Source organism: Canis aureus, chromosome 11, assembly GCF_053574225.1.
Source record: "Canis aureus isolate CA01 chromosome 11, VMU_Caureus_v.1.0, whole genome shotgun sequence".
Taxonomy (NCBI): domain Eukaryota; kingdom Metazoa; phylum Chordata; class Mammalia; order Carnivora; family Canidae; genus Canis; species Canis aureus.
This window is the reverse complement of record NC_135621.1, coordinates 33,751,631-33,772,457: the sequence shown is the minus strand read 5'-3', so window position 1 is coordinate 33,772,457 and position 20,827 is coordinate 33,751,631. Positions and strand designations below refer to the sequence as shown.

General features: G+C 42.1%; 2 protein-coding genes across 4 annotated transcripts in view; one reads left to right on the top strand and one right to left on the bottom strand.

Moving 5' to 3' along the window:
* Positions 1–320, bottom strand: part of BPIFC (BPI fold containing family C) — a 60,394-nt gene extending 60,074 nt beyond the window's left edge. For both annotated transcript variants that reach the window (XM_077914732.1, XM_077914736.1), the window contains exon 1: positions 68–320. The gene's annotated coding sequence lies outside the window, so the exon portion shown is untranslated. The remainder of the gene's footprint in view (positions 1–67) is intronic.
* FBXO7 (F-box protein 7) lies at positions 180–20,826 on the top strand. Of its 2 annotated transcripts, none has more exons than XM_077914728.1 (9): positions 180–467; positions 4,167–4,461; positions 8,636–8,863; positions 10,004–10,145; positions 12,526–12,609; positions 15,435–15,530; positions 17,092–17,268; positions 19,181–19,218; positions 20,138–20,826. In XM_077914728.1, the coding sequence occupies exons 1-9, from the start codon at positions 346–348 to the stop codon at positions 20,525–20,527; spliced, it is 1,572 nt and encodes a 523-aa protein (XP_077770854.1). In that variant the 5' UTR covers positions 180–345; the 3' UTR covers positions 20,528–20,826. The 2 variants fall into 2 exon arrangements, with proteins under 2 accessions (XP_077770854.1, XP_077770855.1); XM_077914729.1 differs by lacking the exon at positions 180–467 and adding an exon at positions 567–703 and having other exon boundaries at positions 4,319–4,461.
* Position 20,827: the final 1 nt, after the last annotated feature.

The following is a 20,827-nucleotide window of genomic DNA, read 5'->3' as shown; positions in this document are numbered from 1 at the left end:
CGCTCCCCGGCCCCGCCCCCGGCCCCGCCCCCGGCCCCGCCCCCGCCTCGCGTGGCGGCCGCGGCACCTGCGCACTGCGAGCCTCTCACGCCCAGGCGGCGCCGTTGCGCGCCGAGTCATCGATCGCAGAACGCCGAGCCGCGGGGCTGGGCGGGGGCCGCCCGCCACCCGCCCGCCCGCGGGGTGGCTCCAGGGGGCGCCCTCACGCGAGGGGCAGGCGCTCCTGTTCCAGAGACCGGCCGGCAGGGGCCGTGGCGGGGCCTTCTCTCCGCTCCTCCTCGGCACCCTCGCGGCTCCGGTAGTCGCCCCCGCCCCCCCCGGGCCCCCGGGCCTCCGGCCGCCGCCATGAAGCTGCGGGTGCGGCTCCAGAAGCGGACCTGGCCGCTGGATCTGCCCGACGCCGAGCCGACGCTGGGCCAGCTGCGCGCGCACCTGAGCCAGGCCCTGCTGCCCACCTGGGGCTTCGGGTAGGCGGCCGGGCGGGGCGCGGGGGGGCGCGGGGGGCTCCCCGCCTGCTGCGGGCGGTCACGTGAGGCGGGGCGGCGGGGCGGCGGGGCGGCGGGGCGGCGGGGCGGCGGGGGTAGGGCCCCCGGACTGTGACGCGCGGAGGCCCGGGCGGCGCGGGCGCTAGCGCTGCGGCTCGGCGGCCCCCGGCTTGCGGCCGACATGGCCCGGCGTCCCGGGGACCCGGTCCCCCTGCAGGGTGAGCCGTCGCCTTCGTTTCTGCCGCAGGGGAAGCCGGGGACCGGCCGGGGCGGGCGCGGGGGTTCGGCTCCGGGGGGACTTTCCCGGGCTCGGTGGGGTCGCAGGTCACCGTCCCCGGCGGTCGCAGGGTTCCGGGGAACACGTCGGGAAAGTTCCAGAAGTTAGGGACCGGCCCGCGCTCCGAGGCCGCCGTGAGCGGGCTGGAGGCTGCGCCGGGCGGTGCGCGGCCCGCGGCGGGACCCGGTTCAGGGTGTGGGTGCTGCGGTGCTTCTGGTTCCCCGGCCGAGCTGTTGCTTTTTTGCTAAAACTAAGGTAAACGTGGGTCTTGGGGTGACCCTGGAGGGCTTGCAGTTTGGGGGCAGTGACGTTGAGAAATCAAGGACCGGAATCCGCTATTAATTTAATGGGGCTGCAAATGAGACTTCGTTTCCACCGAGTGTTTTCCGGGGATGACAGTCTGGGGGCCGAGGGACAAAGCTAGGGGTGGGCCTCTTCGCGAACTGAGCGAGCGCATTGGGCGTTTGAGCGTGCTGAGGAAACAAGGGTAGTCGCTGGGGCTTTCTAGGTGAATTCTTCAAAAGGAAACCTTTCTGTTAATTAAGCGGATTTTTTTTTTTTTAAGATTTTATTTATTCATGAGACACAGGCAGAGGGAGAAGCAGGGTCCCTGCGGGGAGCCGGGTGCGGTACTGATCCGGGCACCCCGAGATCACCAGCTGGGCCCCCCCCCCCCAGGTGCCCCTAAGTGGGTCCTTTTTCTGAGACTTTTATAGATTTTGACTTTATTTTTAGGGAATAGAATAAAATGAGGCCATGTTATGAACTTGTCACCTTTCATTTTTCATTTTCATTTACTATATTAAAAGTAAGCCTGTTTTTTCTCCAAATCAAAAATGAGATTTTAACTGTTAAGTGTTGTATTAAGTGACACGCCTATTGTTATTTCCTGGTGGTAAGCCTAAGCATTTTGTATGTTAATGTCATCACCCCACCAGAAATCTCAAAAGGACCTTCTTTTTAAAATATTTTTTCATATGTATGTATGTGTATTTCATTAATATTTTTTTTTTAATTAAGGGCACTCCTGAAAGGACTGTTTAAGAGCCCAAGTTAGTTTCTCCTTTGGGTTTGTTTTTATAGTTGAGGCTGGTTAACTGGAAGGAATGTAAGCTTCAGCTTCTGAAAGTAAATTCATTCTTCTGAAAATATGTTCACTTTATAATAAATGGGTAGTTCTAAAATACAACGGTAGGACACTATTATTTTTTAAGTGTCTTCACTGAGCAAGTGGATCTGGGTCTGACATGAATATTTTTTAAAGGCCTGGTGTTTCTAAGATAGCATTTTCTGATGAATTTGAATTTTTTCAGTTTTTAACCCCTCCACTGGAAAGTTATATGTTACTTTAGAAGTAGCTCTTCCCTTTTCCTAAATGGGGAGGGAAGTCCAGCATTTTTATTAATTATATGGTTCTTTAGCTTTTCTACAGGTGGTTGTTTGGATGAACATTGTATTGACATTGTTTGAAAAAAAAAAAAAAAACCTTTTGCTGTGACAGATGATCCATAAACACATAGTTCATATGAGACATTTTTCTCTTGGGATAGTGTTTTTTTGGGGGGCATCTTCAGTATTTATTCATGGGTTTGAAAACAGAAGCATAGCTATTTATTTCCTAATAAGCAGGAGTAGTTTCTAAAATTTTAGTAATTTCTCTACCAAAGACACTTTAATTGGTAAGAAAAAGTGTTTTTACATGTGAAAGAAAATGAATTATTTTGCGTACTTTTGAAAATGCAGCATTGCAAGAATAAACAGAACATGATTTTCAAATCCTTGGTTAACCTCTCAAAAAGTTAATGAAGTTAGCATTGCTGAGTCTAAGTGTCTTATAAAATGTGCAGCGATTTGTTAATTACTCCGCACCACTATGTGATGAAATGATGGATATTCTCTCAAATCAGAGAGCCTATGATGTGGAAGGGAGGAGAGTTTGTTTCAGGCTAATTTGAGCTCCTGTTTAGCAGTGGACTTTGGGATTTGTGCTGTTGTCATTATAAAAGACATCATACATAACGTTATCAGTAACAAAGGCGACCTTGTACTTGTACTTAACAGTGGGAGGGATGCATTTATACTCGGTCCTCTATATTCTCATGTTTTTGTGATTGTTAGTATTTATCTTGGACATGGGTCTAGTGTTTTGGAAGAGACATAGCTGACTGTCCTGTAAATACATTGACTAGGGAGCCCTTATTTCAGTTTCATTTCCATCTTACCAACTGATGTTTGTTGGTTGCAGGTTTTTGTTGTTGTTGTTGTTTTTTTTTTTTTTTTTTTTGAGGATTTTATCTGTTTGTTCATGAGAGAGAGAGACAGAGACACATACAGAGGGAGAAGCAGGTTCCCTATGGGGAGCCTGATGAGAGACTTGATCCCAAGACCCCAGGATCACGATCCTAGCCAAAGGCAGATGCTCAACCACTGCGCCACCCAGGTGCCCTGTTGGTCGCATTTATTCCACAAATACTTTTACTTGCCAAGAGCGGGAGATACAGTTTTGAACTGGACAGATAACGACCTTATGAAAAACTTAAATTCTAGTGGTGGGGGTGGAGAAGAGATGATAAATAGGGAATTTTTAAACAGTGATGTTAAAATAAAACTGAAACAGAGTGGAATAGAGTGATGGAGGCTAGGTGGAAGGAATATCAGAAGAGGTGGTATTTGAATTACTGGAATGATGAGAGTCAGTCCTTTGAAGATCTGGAAGAGCAAATGCTGAGGACCAGAGGCTGCAGTGAGGTTGATTTGTTTTGAAGAAGGGATAGAAAGCTTATATTGGCAGAGAACAGTAAGTGAGGGGATGGAGTGGATGTGGTAGGAGCACTGGGGAAGGGTCAAATGTTAAGTGTCGAAGGCCATGTTAAAGATTCTGTTCCGGTTTCAAAATAGAAGCCCTTGGAGGATTTTCAGCAGAGGAATGACGTGATTTGTATTTTAAAAGGGCTATATTTCATTGACTGAATCTTAAGCTGCTGTCAATCTTAAGATTTATGTTGTTTTATGTAATGCTAAAGGGGAAAATGCTGGCAATTAAGTTGTGATGTGTCATCAATTTTTTTTTGTCATCAATTTTAAGAAGCATCCCTGTTTTGAAGATAGCATAATTACAAAAGATGTAAAATATGTATGTTAGAATTGATGAGAACATGGATGGATTACTGATAGAGAATTACCATATTGTGTCCCCCAGGCTAGAATTGTAGCCATTAGAGATCTATAACCCAGGGAATGTGGTGCTAAGAACAAATAATTTTGATAGTTTTTTGTAAAGCTTTGGCTTCCTTTTTATTTTTGTTTTCATTATTTTATTCTCCTAGGATCGTAACATGTACCTTACGTATGTTCCCAGGTAATGGTAGGTAGCTCTTACTATCCTTATCCATCTTTCTTGGCAGTTCTGATACCCGGTTTGCAATCACATTGAACAACAAGGATGCCCTCACTGGAGATGAAGAGACCTTGGCTTCATATGGGATTGTTTCTGGGGACTTGATATGTTTGATTCTTGAAGATGCCATTCCAGCACCTAACTTACCTTCATCCACAGATTCAGAGCATTCCTCACTCCAGAATAATGACCCATCCTCTTTGGCCGCCAGCTCCAATGGGTCCAGCATACAGAATGAACAGCCCAGTAATTCATTCCAAGGACAGGCAGCCCAAACTGATGTCTGGAATGAGGACAATATGGTAGGTATTAATAGCAAAATGAGAAATGAGGTGGTTGACAAAGCATACTTGAATACCTCAGTTGGATTCTGTATCAGTCAGGATAATTATTAGTAGTAGATTGTAGATTATAGTCTTGTAGAAATTTTTTAAACTGCTAAATTCCTGGACCATTACTTGACTGCCATTCGAGAGAACCCAGTTTTTACCTGTTTATTTCGTTCAGACCTTTTCTCCTTCAGATAAGTTGTCCCTTGGCTCCTGTTGCTGCCTATGAGCTTGTGATTCCCAGCCTCACCACTCTTGTCTGCTCTACTCGTTCAGGCTATCTAGAGTCCAGTTATTTCCAAATTATTTGCAGGACATTTATTACCTGGATTTTAAGCGCTGCTGTCTCACCATTTGTGCCAACATCAATTTGGAAATATGAACTAATGTTCTCTTCTCAAACCAGCCATTCTGTCAGTGGCACCACTGTTTTCCTTGAGTTTAAAACCCTGGAGTGATTTTTGATGCTTTATATCCAACCTCTTAACAAGCCATGTCAGTTTTTCCTTTCCATTCCAGGCTTCCAATGTCTGTCCTTCAGTCTGCTTTTTGTGTTCAAGTTTTCCCTGCACAGTTTTGATTATGTGGTTCCCTTGCTTGTCCCGTAACTATGTCACTGATTCTACCTGTGCTTATAATTTTTGAGCTGAAAAAGACCTGTCTGTGTTTAACCCTATCATCTTAGGAGGAAAATGTTGCCTCTCTTCCTGTACCCAGCTTTTAAGGTTTTTTGGGGCTAGTTTGTGTTCTTCCCGCCAGTGAACTATCATCTCCAGTCAGACTCCTTTATCAGTTTCCCTGTACCAGCCAGCACATTCATATGTTCTCACTGGCGCGCGCGCACACACACACACACACACACACACACACACACACAGAGCCTACCCACTGTTTCATGCCTTTGCTCTTGCTATCCCCCAGCTGGGAATGCATGGCCTTTCCTCCCTCTCCTGTCTCTGCCCATCTTCCAAGGTCCTGCCAGCCACAGCCCAGGGACTGTCTCATTTCTTTGTATTGATGATCCTTATTGCCTTGGTGCTTACGAGGCAATTGATTTCAAAGCTTTTTATTTCTGGATCACATGTATTATTTAGTTTTTAAGACTGTGCTGTTGTGTTCATTGTTTTTTTGTGTATACTTACCACTTCAGCTTAGTTTCTTTCTTTCAGACCTTAAACATTTGTGAGTATAAGTATGCATTGTGCTGTCGTGGCATTAAGTACAGGACAGATATTAAGAAACACTTTTTAAAAGATTGGTAAAGTATGAAAATCATCTGTGTCAAGATTTTTTTCTTTTTTTAAGAGACTGTGCACGCTGAAGCAGGGGCAGGGAGGGGCAGAGGAAGAGGGAAAGAGAATCTTAATAAGCAGGCTCCATGCCTAGCTAGTGTGGAGCCCAGTGTAGAGCTCGATCTTGTGACCCTGAGATCATGACCTGAGTCAAAATCAAGAGACATTTAACTGATTCAGGTGTCTCAGAGATTTTTAATAATGTATCCAGAGAGATTAAATGATTTAAGAAGTCTTTATAAGGCTCAAAATGTTTTTATGATTTTTTAAAAAAATTTATTATGTATCCATTTTTCTGTTCATGGAGGGAATCTAGGGAATAAGTAATAGAATATTTAGGCACATATTTAAATTAAATTTCTAAAGCTTCTTTGCTGATAAACTCATTCAGATATTCTAGTAGAAGGGTCCATTCCTTTTACCTTTGTGTACTTGTAAAATGTCCTGTAAGAACTTTTCACTGTGACATTTATTTTACTAGTTTCCTTTTGGAAAATTTTGAGAAATTAATGTTGCTTCAGGTTAGTCATTTCAATTCTAAAAGCATGTTTTGTATTCTAAGACTTGTATAGGGTGACTGTAAAATCTTAGTGTGGAAGGTGAGTTTGAAATCTCATAAGTATACATTAAGTGCTTGAAACAGAGATCTGCTAATTGTAGAATGAAGTATTAGTAAAGGAAAATAGGTAAAACTAGAAGCAATAGGAAAGTTTTACTCTTTTAATTAAGTGTAAATTAATTTTCTTATTTCATACATTTGGGGATTCTCTTAGTACTTGTTGAGTCTTTAATGGAGAAAGGGATAGCCTGGTATCAGACCCTAATGTTAACCCTAAACTTAATTTTAATCACTTGTTCTATCATTTGTAAATAACATGACAAATGATCTGTTTAGAGAGGTGGTGTTGAACATTTTTCTCCCATTCCACATGCATGAAGAATATGATAAATATTCATATCAGAATGGCTCAGAATGTCAGTGGTTCTCATGGAGAGGGAGTAAGGTTTGATAAGTCCACCAGGGGATTCTGATATCTTCCTCCCATGGCATTATTAGTTTAGAGTAACTCTTTTTTAGTATTTTTTCCACATATATGGTCTCCTACACAACTGTCAGTAAGTAGCAAATAGCCAAAAGTTAGGTAGAGTAGGTAAGTAAGAAGCAAAGAGCTTACATACTTCATAATTTAAGTGTTAAATGGTTTTAATAGGTAGTTTCTATCAGAAATATGATAGAGCTTCCTTTCTGGGTAGTGCAAATTCTCATTGGCCTCTAGGTTTTAACAAATGAATTTTAAGCTTTTCCATAAGCCAGTAAGGGTTAGGTCCTCAGGGATTTCAGAAGACCAGCCTCTTGCTCCTATAAATTTAGCCACCCTTTCGTTAATCCTACATAATTTTAATTTCCTCTGCCCCTTCTTTAATGGAAATATGAACTTAAAGAGAAGATACATGTGTTTTATATCAAGTTGGAGCACATGAGTAAGAAACAAATCTGAGCAAAATTAATATAGGTAACAGTCTTACTGAAGCAGCATATTGTGTCTGAAAGCCTGAACTGCCAATCTGGAGATCTTGGTTGATTTCAGGTTTTTATTAGCTGGTAACCTTGATTCTGTTTTTAAATCTGAGTCACCATTGAAACATGTTTAAAAAGGCATCAGCTGACTTGCCTGTTTTATAGAATTTTTGTATGGTGCAAATGAGAAGACACTGAAAACAAAACCTTTAGGAAATTGTAAGATATTGTCCTTAACATTGGTGCAGCAAGCATTTGTTAAGCACCTACTATGTGCCAGATACTGTACTGGGACTGCAAAAGTGGGTGACATGTAGTCTGTTCCTTTCTAAGCTTGCAGTCCTGGTGGGATGTAGATGTGTGATCAGGAAAGTGCAATGCAGTGTGCAGTAGTTAAGGCGTTTGCAAGGCAGGTTGGTAGTCTGTACTACCTCTTTTGCAGAGGAAGGGACTGGCAGGAAGTGGGCTTGACAGAGCAGGGACCTGATGAAGTGATAAAAGGCCTTGTATGCTAAGGAGGTTTAGCAGTTTGGACTTCGTTTTCTAGGCCTGTGTTTGGTCAACATGTTGTCTGTGAAGGTGTTATGGGGATGCTGAACATTGAGGAAGGAGTGTGGTGGTTCTTGGCTAAGTATGATGCACACATTATTGGGATTGGACTTGTCAGAGCTCTGTAATGCCACTGTGTATTTTGTGAATATGGAGAGTGAGGTTCAGTGCTGTAGCATGTAGCAGTTTCCAAACCTAGTTGATTATAGAACTCTTTTCCTGAGGACATCTAGGGCTACATTCCAAGGCACAATTTCGGGAAATGCTGCTGTCTGCATTGGGGAAATACTGGGAAATTTTAAGCTGGGACATGCGACATAGTTGGATTCTTAATTGTCAAAAACTCTGGCAGCAGTGGGTGGAATATGTTGGAAAACCAAGTGGAGTCGGGGATACTTGGGGAGGCTGCTGCTGGAAGCCAGGAGGTAGAGTCTTAAGTACCATTGGGGAATAGTTGGGCAGATTCTAGGGATGTTTAGGAGGTTGATTCAGTGGAACTTTGAAGACCAGTCACGTGGGAGGTAGAGTTTAGTATGGTGGAGGGAGAAGGCTAGGTTGATTTCCAGGTTTTGGCATACTGGCCAGAATTAATGGAGATAGGGAATTCAAGATGGAGGAGTAGATTGCTGGCTCATAATTAGGAGGGCTCACTTAAAATGTGTCCCATTTCTGAAACTAATGTGCTTTGACTTTGAGTACTCATTTGAGTTCACTTTAGGATACAATGTAAACTGTGTAAAAATAAAAGTCTATTTAATGAATTCATACTTTTTGTTATCTTTTTCAGTCGGGACCTAGTCAGAATTTTGAAGCTGGGTCAGTTCAAGATGTTGTGGATATGGAAGAGGGCACAGGTGTCTTTCCCTTGGAACCGATGCTCTGCAGTGAATCGGTGGAAGGGCAAGTGCCACATTCATTAGAGATCCTGTATCAGTCAGCTGACTGCTCTAATCCCAATGATGCCTTGATAATATCGATACATCTTCTCATGTTGGAGTCAGGTTACATACCTCAGGTGAGACTATGAGCAGAAATCAAATGTCTTATTAGGGTTTCCCGTTGGGAATGGTGGTGTATTAATAAACATCACTGGGGTACTGTGGTATTCTAGAGTTCTGTATTAAAGACAAAAGATGATGTAGGATAACGTAGTAAAACTGTGGGTCAAGACTGTGGGATGGGCATGTGTACATGGATGGCTCACTGAGTTATTTCTGATGTTAATGGCTTTGAATTGCCAGTAATCTAGTAAGATTCATTGAGGGAGAGGGACTTTCTTTCTTTCTTTCTTTCTTTCTTTCTTTCTTTCTTTCTTTCTTTCTCTCATTCATTCATTCATTCATTCATTCATTCATTTTCCATTTGGTAAGTATCTGCAGTGACAGATGCAGTGCTTTTGTCCCTGCTCTCAGGTTGCTTGTAGTCCAGGAGTGGGGGAGAGAGGCAGTCTACAATCTGTCATACTATATTGGTTAAATTCTAGGACAGATATCTGTGTATTTGGGATGCCAGAGAGTCATGGAGGAGAACAGAGCGTCTCGGTGTGCCTGAGGATACCTGGGGATCTTACTAATGCATATTCTGATGTAGTAAGTCTAGGATAAAGCCTGAGCCTCTGCATATGCCCACACAGTAGTGATGCTGCTGGTCTGTGGGCCATGTTATGAGTAACAGAGCTGTAGAGCAATTCAGTGATCATTGAACACCCGCAGCATGCAGTGCTCTGAGCTGGGAAATCAGGATATAAGGAGTCTGTAAGCGGGGGAGAGAAACAAATAAAAAGAAAAATATGATGTATTCTAACATAATAGAAGTGTGTAGCAATAGGAGTATGAACAGAATGTTAGGGTGTAGAAGAGAATGACAAACAGGATTTTTTTTTTTTTAAGGCCTCACAAAATGATCTTTGAGCTGTAGGTCTTGAATAATGATAGGGCTTTGCTGGGCAGAGATGTGAGTCTTTAAAGAGAGAAATCAATCCCTGTCTCATTTTTCTATCAAAATTTTACTAACGATAGTAATGATTTGACAAACTTTATTTAAGGGGACTGTATGGAATGCTTATTTCCAGACAAGTTAGGGGCCTCTTGGATTTTTAGTCTTTATGAGAGTAATACTTTTCCTCATTATTTGTTTCTTTCATTTCATTCCCCAGGGGACTGAGGCTAAAGCTCTGTCCATGCCTGAGAACTGGAAGTCAGGTGGTGTGTATAAGCTGCAGTACACGCATCCTCTCTGCGAGGGCGGCTCTGCTGCTCTCACCTGTGTGCCTTTGGGAACGCTGATTGTCATAAATGGTAATTGGATGGCACGGCCACAGTTGTCAGTTTACAGAGCTGACCTACCTGTTCCTCTCCAGACATCTTCCGGCTGCTTCAGTGACTGGCTGTCATGATCTAGTTGAGTTTTTCTTGTCTCTTAATCCCTAGGCCGCTGATAACACGAGTCTGAAAGGTCATAGGATACATGGGTTGATGTTCAGTCCGGCAGACTTCTCTCCCAGGGCAGCCATGCCCTTCAGCTATCTTACCCTTGTGATGCTTTTGCTTCAGGGGGTGTTGTAATCATTGGAGTGAGATGATCTATTACATATGGGCTCTGTCTGCCTGTGGATGACTTTATGTTTATTTTTTTGACCGAGGTCTGGAGCTGAGAGGTGGTAAGAGGTGATTGAGTGGGGATCACTTTTGATCCTGTCTCTGAACAGTGATGCTTACAAACACAGCTAAGCACTGCCTTAGTGTGTGTGCGCTTGTCCCCCACACCCGCGCCATCAGGAAGGTCACTCTGAGTAGTTGCTTTGTGTAGTTTTCTTTTATATTGGCAGTTTCACAGGGATTGCTTTGCATTCCATTTTTGTATTTCATTTTAGCTCGAAGCCATCAGAAGTCTCTATCTACCCATGATCTGTGGAACGAGCCCATAATCACACATTCTGGAGAGCTAGTGGAGTGACTGGAATCTTTCCTTTCTGCTCTGCCTTTTTTTTTTTTTTTTTCTTTTTCTGCTCTGCTTTGATTTTTAAGGTTTATCCCCTTAGCTGGATAAGATAGTATGGTGAGATTGGAATGACTGCATTTTCAATTTTCCAGGAGAGCTCACCTTTCATGGAGCAAAGGCAGTTGCTTCCATACACCTTAGCCCCTAGTCTCAGCAGCTACTGGTTCTGCTGAGGTGGAGGAGGCGGCTTAGGAGACCCCGTATTGCCACTTGAACCTGGAGCAGCACCATGTTTGTCTGTTACATTTATTGAGGTCTCTTGTAAAATTTTGTTTGAAAAATGTTTGTTCTGCAAAAATTTATTTTGAAAACCATCATCCTACACTGTCTTGATCTTTGAAATGAAAGATAGTTCCAGGTTCCTCGTGATGTGATTTCTGCTACTTCCCTTTAATCACTAACTAGATTCTTTGAAATGTTCCTTTCAAGTCTCAGATTTGAACAGCTTTAACAGCTTTGGTGGTATCCCCATTTGTCAGGATGTGACTTTCCAGTGGCAGGAGGACTAGTTCTGTCTCCTCAGTGTTCATCACAGTGAGCAAGTGAAACTTCCCACTGGGAGTTCTTAACACGGAACATCAGTAGTTTCTGCTTCCCCGTCGTTCTGCTCCATCCCATCATAACTGCAAGGCTGAAGCTACCCAGCAGTACATAGGAGGTGCTCATGCTCATTTTTGCTTCTGTTTCTTAGAAAAGCACTTTAACATCGTGGATAATAGCCTCTCTTCACTGGTGTCAGAATCTGTAACATAAAGAGAATGGCTGCTAGATCTCTCCATGGCTTCTTAGTTTCTGTTATCTTGTTCTTTTACTGTTCTTGGCACATCAGCTACTTGTAGACTTGTGTGGCAGCCAGCCACTCCAGGCTTGATTCTTTGAAAAGGAGCAGTGTGTCCATAAGTCTTTCCTTCACCCAAGACCTCCTGCTCAGGGCACATGTGCATAAGCACATCACTGGCCTTTCATGGAATGAGATGAAGTGCGCCTTTGTATATATGATTAATGTTTGAACCCTCTGGTGATGTCAAGAAGATTGGTCCTTTGGGTCTAGAAAGATGATGTGAAAACCTAGCAGGATTCTTTTAATAAACAAGGAAAGATTCATTGCCAAGGGTTAAATAAAAAAATAAGTGGAATTTTTAGTGACTTTGTTAGAAGTAATGGATTTATTATGGTTTCACTGCCTCTTACTAACCTTGCTGTATATCTTTAAGTTACTAATAAGGTGCTATTGGTAATACCTATTGGGTTTTATATAAAGGGTGCATACTTTAGTTTTTTTTTTTTTTTTTAAGATTTTATTCATGAGAGACAGAGAGAGAGAGAGAGAGAGGCAGAGACACAGGCAGAGGGAGAAGCAGGCTCCACGCAGGGAGCCCGATGTGAGACTTGATCCTGGGACTCCAGGATCACGCCCTTGGCTGAACACAGGCACTCAACTGCTGAGCCACCCAGGCTTCCCCATACTTTAGTTTTTAAAGGTGTTTTAGAGTGATTTTACTTGATGTGATGGCAGCTTTACACTTTGCTGTGAGGGAAGGAAATAAACATAGAGCACTTTGTTTTCTGTAACGTGTCCTTTGTATGTTGGGACAGGGAAATGCAAACCCATGCTAAAACATGAAGGCCATTAATGAACTGAAAAGAATTGTGTGTCTCTCTTTTCCTTATTTACAGCTACTCTAAAGATCAACACTGAGCTCAGAAGTGTGAAAAGATTGCAGCTGCTGCCAGAATCATTTATTTGCAGAGCAGAACCAGGTAAGAAAAGCATGATTGAACTTTGGGGATGAAGCTTTGAGATGCTCACTTTAGAACACCTGAAAGGAAATGTCTGAGAGATTGAAACTTTCTGAATGAGATTAAAGCAAATTTAAGACATGTTGCAGAGTATCTCTTTCCTGCTTTTCTTAGAGTCTTGGAGTGCTGGGTTATATTTATATTGCCATTATGGAATGACAGAAGTATGTAATTCATCCCACACTATGCTGATATTCTAATTTCTGAATTAATCTTTGGATTTTTCCAGCATCATATTTAACCAATATGGAGAGGATCTGTGTTTTGTGGAAGCTGTACAATGCACCATCATTAGTGAAGATTATTGGAGGAAAAACTACTCAGAATGTTGGCTTAAACCAGCATAGATTTGGTTGCTGTTTGATCAGATTGGAACTTTACGAGAAGTTGCCATTCTAGGCACGGTTTTGCTTGTATCCTATAAGATTATTAATAAATGCAGAGACAAGTTTTGTTTTTTCAGTTAAATCCAAGTATGAGACGCAGGTAGGCAGTTGAAGGAGAGGACATGAGAGGGAAACTCACATCTTTAAGTGCTCGTTTTGTGCTGGACCTGTGCCTTGACAGATGCAATTCCATTTCAGTCTCCTAGTAAATTTAAGAGGGTTTTAAAATCCAGATGTGGCATAGGGTGGTGCCCTGTGGTGGTGGCAGTAACAGCGGTGTCCTTGAGAGAAGGCTGCCTAGATCTAGGTCTTTGCTTTGAAGGCCTAGAGACTTACTTTTGTTGGTTCCTTGGGGACTTCGGGCCATGAGTTCCATGAATCTCCATGAACCCCAACTGATGGGAAAAGGGGATGGGCAGATACATGTTTATAATGGTCTCTGAACATGTAACATCACACTAGACCAGTGTTTTCTCAGCCCTCTTTTCATGATCAATTCCCTGAGGAGCTTTTGTAGAAAATTCATCCTCCATCTATTCTCTCCCAAATTTTAATACCATAGATAGAGTGTATTTTCATTTGTGTACTGTGGTCCTTTGGAAGGTCAAACCAATGGTAGAGCTAGGGCTTTTGTTTTGTTTTGTTTGCCCTTTAAGAACCAGTTCTTGTCCCATTGTGCATGATGCTGCCCCTGTTGGAGATGTATAAACTAGACTGATAAAGCTCTGAAGATGGTCTTACCTTTGGGACCAGAAAAACTTGAAATTCCTTGGCCACAACCCTATATTCCTTTCACACTAGGGAGGACCTGCTTTGAGAGTAGAAATACTCTACACTCCACAATAGCAGAGGTTATTATGTGCATTTTACAGATTAGCAGACATGTCTAGAGGAGGTTAAATTACTTCAAGGTCATAGAGCTAATAAATGGTGGAATTCAAGATTGGAATAGATTTGACTCCTGAGCCTATTTTTAAAGAAAACTTTTATAGGAATGTAGTTCAGATCCATATTTCTTATCTGGTTTCTGTTAAAGAGACAGGAAGTGAAGGGGAAGAAGAAAATTAATACTGTTCTATTACAGTAGGTTATGGACTGTATTAATTAAATATTTTTAATATAGTACTTTAATGTTGGGTAAGGTTATATAGCGCTGCTCATCTGACAAGTCATTTTAATTACTTTTTATTGTGGTTTATAATAGGGTACTTCATATATACTTATTTGTAAGTTCCCAATTACTTTTATAATAAATAACTGAAGGAAAAACTTGTTTAAAAAGGTCAGTTTTCACACATGAATAAAGGCAATAAACCAAATTGATTTTTTAAAACATCTTGACATTTTATTTCAAGTCAAGATTGTAGTTCATGCAGTGAAGATTTAGAGATTTGCTATGTATCTTTTCTCGTTTCATTATCAAATTAAAAGGAGTGTTTATTTCTTAGAGATAGTGAAGGAGCTAGTCACAGAATGGGGAGGGAGCAAGCATATTATCTGTTTTTCACTTTACATCTTAACGAGTCTTTGGTGCAGTGGTGGTGTCTCCTTTAGACAGGTGAGCAAGCCAATGTGGGCCAGAGAGTTCAAGGTTATATACCTGGTACAAATAAGTGGAACCGCAATGGGGACTTCAGTGGTATTTGGCAGTGTTTCCCATGCAGTGTACAGGTGAATCATCTGGGCATCTTATGAAAATGCAGATTCTGATTATGAAAACATAGGTTTGAGATTCAGTAGTGCTGAACAGTTTCCAGGTGATGCCAGGTCTGGTGACCTGTGACACACACTCTGGAGTAGCAGTGAGGTGGCTAAAATGGGTGCGTGGAAGCCGGACTTAGATTTTGTACCCTGCTCTGCCACTTACTGTAAGGCCTTGGACAGGCTTTCATTATCTTGTCCTGTTTTTAAAATGGGGGTCAGAGTATTTGTCTCTTACTTAGGGAGAATTACTTATGTTGAGAGAGAGCTTGAAGAATGCTTGACACAGTTGCCAACCTGGTCATCAAGGTGACAAATACCGTTCTCCTTCTGAAATCTGGAGAGTGGTCCCCCACCGTACACTCCTAGCACCTGGGCAGTTGAGCCAGGTGCTCAGGAAATTGTGTTGTGTGTACAATTCACACCCCACAATATTTCCTACCATAACTATAGCCTGTGAGCTATATAAGTTGCCTGCAGCGCTATTTGAAACTGAGATTTTTAGCTTTACATCTAAGATTTAGTTTTCAGAGCCACACACTATATATTTCTTCTTCTTCTAGAGACTTTGGTTCATATCTGTTCATGTAGGAATGATTTGTGAAAATTTACCACTTTGGCTTGGCAGAAGTAGAGGATACCATTTCAAGTTTTGCCACTTGATTTTGTGTTTTTTTTCATTAAAAATATATCTTCTAGGGGAAAATGTAGCCAAGATATACAAAGATCTTCAGAAGCTCTCTCGACTCTTCAAAGACCAGCTGGTGTATCCTCTTCTGGCTTTTACCCGACAAGGTGAGAGATGATAAAAGATCACAGGTCAGACAGCTAGAAAGAGTAGGAAAAGCTTATATGTTCTGCTTGTGACTCTGACATAGTGAAATTCTCCTCTGCCTCTTTTCTCCTTCTAGTGAAATTCTGCTTTTTTACAACTAAGCTTCACTTGATCTTAGCCAAAAGGCCGAGAAGCGATAAGCTTCAATGTTAATTCCTTAACGTGGTTTTTACTCCCTCTTGGTGTCTCCTCAGTATCTTGTGCATCTTTATTGCAGCCTGTCCTCTGCTGTATCAATATTGTCGATATGAGGTTTTTCCACTTGAGCTTTTAAATACCTGGAGAGCAGGGAACAGGTCTTGTCCACTTTTGTGTTCTCATGGCCCAACACAGGGTCTGGTCCTTACGTAGGTGTTCGTTCAGTAAACACATAAATAATATATAGCCTGTAAGTTGGGTATTAGGTTTTTAAATATGATTTATTGGGCTCTATGGGTACTTTGGATATTTTACATGCATTCTTATTTAATGCTAACAACTTTGAAGGAGATTTTAGTTTCATTTTATAGATAATGAAGCTATTTTAGTGAGATTTAGAATTCATTCAAAATTTTTATATTAGCTAGCTCTTATTTGTGTTGTAATACAAAAATATTTTAAAATCTCAGTGTCTTAAAGCAAATACCTATTCTTCTCACTCATGTACCTGTTGTGTGTGGGTTAGCTGTGGCCACAGGAGTAGTCCTCCAGGATATGCCCTTCTTGTAGCAGAGGGAAAAGAGGGCCAGTGGCCCAGCCATGTGTTGGTTCTTAAAGCTTTTGCTCGGAAGTGGTATGCCACTTCCACTCCTATTTCATTGGACAAAACCAGTCAAAATGGCTGAGCCTGATGGCAGTGTGGTGAGGAAGTGTAATTATAGGCTAGAAAAATGAGAATCCTAGTCTACCACAATCCTTCAGCTGGAAAATAACTTCAGATTTATACAGATATGTGGCTTTTATCTGCTGTGTATTGCAGTATTTTAGGTTTCCAGTTGCCTGGGCCAAGATTGTTGTTACCACAGTCATTGTCTTTAGGTGGTGGTGATGAAGAGAAAAATGTGAATTTTAAAATCCTTTATTGATTTTGATTATCTTTGCTAGTGGAGAACAGTATCACATCTATTAAATGAGCTAATAATAATTTTCATTTGACTGGAGTATGTTATTGTTATTGTTTTCCCTTCTTAGCTTGCTTCTGAAATTTATCTCCTTTCCTTTTTTCTAGTCTGCTAGACCTCAAATAATAGTACTTGCTAATTCTGCATGTATTCACACATTTAATTTTCAACTGAGTGAAGTAGACAGTACTATTAACCCATCTTACAGATATGGAAATTGTCTTTCCACCAAAATAGGGAATAAGGGACTTAGAAGTAGCAATCTGGTCGCTGTGGGGTTGAAGTTTGTTGTAGGTGTTGCATACTTGGGTGAGGAAGACTACCCTCCAATTGAGGAACAAGTTGGTAACTTTGTTAATAACTATGTGGGGAGAGCCAGATGTTCTTTACTCAGTGATACCTGTTCCTTTTTTCCTTGTAGCCCTGAACCTGCCAGACGTATTTGGGTTGGTGGTCCTCCCATTGGAGCTGAAGCTGCGGATCTTCCGACTTTTGGATGTTCGTTCTGTTCTCTCTTTGTCTGCGGTTTGTCGTGACCTCCTTATTGCTTCAAATGACCAGCTGCTCTGGAGGTGTTTATATCTGAGGGATTTTCGAGGTGATTGTTATGACATGCTAATCTCTCTTACCATAGTTATTTAGCTTGCTAAAAGTTTTTAGTTGTAGGTTCTTTTTTTTTTTTAAAAAAAAAGAGTTGCAAATAATCCTAACAGCTTTATTGGAAGATTCTAAGCCTCGTATACTTTGCCTGTATCCTGAAAATTCTTCCCTTTTTTTTTTTTTTTTTTGGGGTGTGTGTGTGTGTGTGTGTGTGTTCCCCATAACACAAATAGCCCAATAGATGAACTAGAATATTTCAGGATAGTAAAAATTTCAAGTTTGGTCTTTCTTTTTAGACTATCCTCCGTATCTGACTTAGCGGTCTGGCGCATTTCCAAATGACTTCCATGGTTGTGACCTTGTGCACAAGTTAAGAGAGCCCTGCTTGCTTCCCTGTGGCATGTTGCTGGGGAAGCTTTATTTCCATGTAATCTCATTTATGGGGACCTGGTGATCTTTGCAGCAGTGATGACAGTGGAACTTGGGGATGGGGAGATGTTACCCCAAATGTAAAAGCCCTTTACCTGGTGTATCAAGATTCCCAGATAGAAGCCTGGAAGCCTGACTGGTATTTCTTTTCTGCATATCAGTGTTTTTTAAAACTGGTTTGACTCTGAGGTGGGTCATGAAATTGATGTAATGGGTCATTAAAAAAAAAAAATCAGTATGTATTTTATGAAATAGTTAAAAATTTCTATTTCAGTATACGTATATATAGGTATATATTGTGTTGCAATGTAAAAAATATTTGTGGTTCACATCAAGAAAATGCAAATGATGGTGCTATGTATAACATACCATCTTGGCAGCTGTAAAAGTCTGGCGGGTAGATTCCCTTCCTTATTTGTACTAGGAATATTATGTAGAATCATTTGGATTGTTAAAAAACCTTTTTTTCCCTTCAAAAGTAAGAAGTGAATGACCTGGTTTTTCCGTGTCCTCCCCCTTGATTCCTAAGGTCCTTGTTTGACATTATTTATGCCGAGTCCGGGGTTCAGAGTATCATTTTGTTCTAGGAGGCAGCAAGTGTCATCTCAAATTTTAAAAAAATAATTATAGTCAAGAATGAAAAGAATGACCAGAGTATATAGAGGAACCAACCAAAAAACCAGGCTATGATAAAAAATAGGCAAAAAAAGCCCTTTTATGTCATATTCAAATTCAGGTTAAAAATACAGTTAGTCTCTATTTCATTTCCAGATTGTGGTCCACAAGCTTGTCTGTAAGCCGAGGGTTCAGATTTTCTAATGAATTTCCCTATGGCCACCATGTTATGGGACTGGAACTTTTATAAAATCTTCCTTCCATGCCCATGTAATAGCTTCTCAGGAAGCCTCTCTTTTATGGAGACTCTTCATTAGACTTAAATTGAAGAGTTTCCTTTTTCCTCATTTCACATATTTCAAGTAAATAAGTATATTAAAAAATATTGAGTTGTCTGGATCATGCTTCTCTGATTGGGGGAAAATACCCAGATATGGAAGGAAACTTCAGGTCCGCTTTCCCTGTAGTTCTGATGGGCTGCGATGGGCAGAGATTGTCACCCAGTAGGTGTCACAGAGAGTCGGGATTGGAGGCAGCAGCTGCACTCAGATGGGACAGGGGAGGAGGCGCAGCAGGGGATTGCTGGGGCAGGGAGGGGCAGGGACAGCTCATGTTCCTCCACGTCCCCTGGGTGCCCCTGCACAGACTTCCCACGAGCACAGAACGGTGACTGGTGCCTTCAGCAAGAGAGGTTTGAGTGAGGCGCAAGAGGTGCAGGTCCTGCAGGATGTGGTAAACAAGTGATTCATGTTCCTTTCTGTGCTGAATCCTAAGCTTCAGTTTCCTTAGGACAAAAGCAAAATTGCTCTTTAATGCTGGATGCATGAAGCATTTTAAATCTTTTTGTTTTTTTTTTTTCTTTATAGATGGTACTGTTAGAGCTCGAGACACAGATTGGAAAGAAGTAGGTATTAATATCGAGGCTAATGTTAACATAAGCACAGCAATAACTAGTGAGTTAATACATTAAGGGCATATTGATTACTTTTGTTATGTAATGAAATCTGTTTTTATTTGTTGCTCATTTTCAGTAAAGGTGTTTTTAACTTTTAGACTCAAGAAAAAGGAGTCTTATCACAGCATTGTTTTTCACCTTGATTTTATAAAAAACATTCTATCTTTCTCTGTTGCAAAAAAATTTTAAGTTGAGTTTCTGTGCTGGACTCGTCTGGCTGTTCAAGTCATTAGAATAGTACATTGTGAAAAGAATGAATGTTGTTTGACGTGCAGATGCCTGCCGTACAAGACGTTGACGGGACTGAGAGAAACGGGGAGGCTCGTGGGCTGGAGGGTCCTCAGACTATCCTCAGTGCACAGCACTGCTCCTTAGGAAGATGTGCCAGCCTCTGAAATTGGCATTTTTCTTTTGTTGTGGTTTAAGTTGAGATGGAACATGATTTAGGTGAAAAAGTGAGCTTAAATGCTGTTCCTCCTGCCCCCAGTAACTTAACTTTATATTCTGTGGCATGATATTTCTCAATATATATTTATGTTTTCCATGTTCAGGAAAGGCTGACCTAAAATCGTGTATTGGTTAGCTCTGGATTAGAACTTTTACAGTACAGGTCACTCAGTGTTTCTCCAAATGGGCACAGTTGCTTGGTTGCCCTGTGGTTGAAGAGAACAGTTGGTTCGGCCTTGTATGCCCAGCTCCTACCTACTCGTGGGGAGGGAAACTGCTAACCGTTCTCTCGTGTGCACTGGTTCCTTTGTCTGCTTCGTAGTGTGGGAAGAGGAAAGTGTAGATAGCGCAGTGGAAGCAAATTGGAACTTTGGGGAAACATCCAGATCACTTACGGTATCTCGTTCTTGTGTTTCTACAGCTGTACAGGAAGAGGTACAAACAAAGAAAAGAAGCTCAGAGAGCGCGCCACATGATGTTCCCGCCTTCATCGCCCCACCCCATCCCCTTTGGCCCCAGCCCCTGGCACCCCAGGCCTTTTCCTCCTAGCTCTCTCCTTCCTCCAGGAATTATTGGTGGAGAATATGATGAAAGATTAACACTTCCCTTTGTTGGGGACCCCATCAATTCACTCATTCCAGGGCCTGGGGAGACCCCCAGCCAGTTCCCTCCACTCAGACCACGTTTTGATCCTGTTGGCCCGCTTCCGGGACCTCGCCCCACCTTGCCAGGGCGGGGTGGCCCGAGTGACAGATTTCCCCTAAGGCCCAGCAGGGGCTGGCCAACTGACAGCAGGCCACCATTCATGTGATTGATTTGTAATCTCACTTCTGGAGCTTGTTTGGTTTTGATGTCATCTTGTTGGGGTGCTGATCTCTAGTGTTTTCTGATTGTGATGGTGAGGAATGCACTCACAGTGGCCTTTCAGTAGATCTGTTTAAAGCTCCAGGGGTGGTAGGGCCCAGAGGTCACTGTATGACCAGGTTGACCTTGGGAATAGCTAGCTACTGACCTACACCACCCCCACCCCCCGCCCCGAATTCCCCTCTTGAGTGAATGAAGGTGGTTCATCGATAATGTTCTGCACCAGATTAAAAAAAAAAAACAAAAC

Coding starts and splice junctions, on each gene's coding strand:
- FBXO7 (XM_077914728.1), top strand. CDS start 346: ATGAAGCTGCGGGTGCGGCTCCAGAAGCGGACCTGGCCGCTGGATCTG. Junction 15,531..17,091: donor TCTGGCTTTTACCCGACAAG/GTGAGAGATGAT, acceptor TTTTCCTTGTAG/CCCTGAACCTGCCAGACGTA. Junction 19,219..20,137: donor GAGACACAGATTGGAAAGAA/GTAGGTATTAAT, acceptor GTGTTTCTACAG/CTGTACAGGAAGAGGTACAA.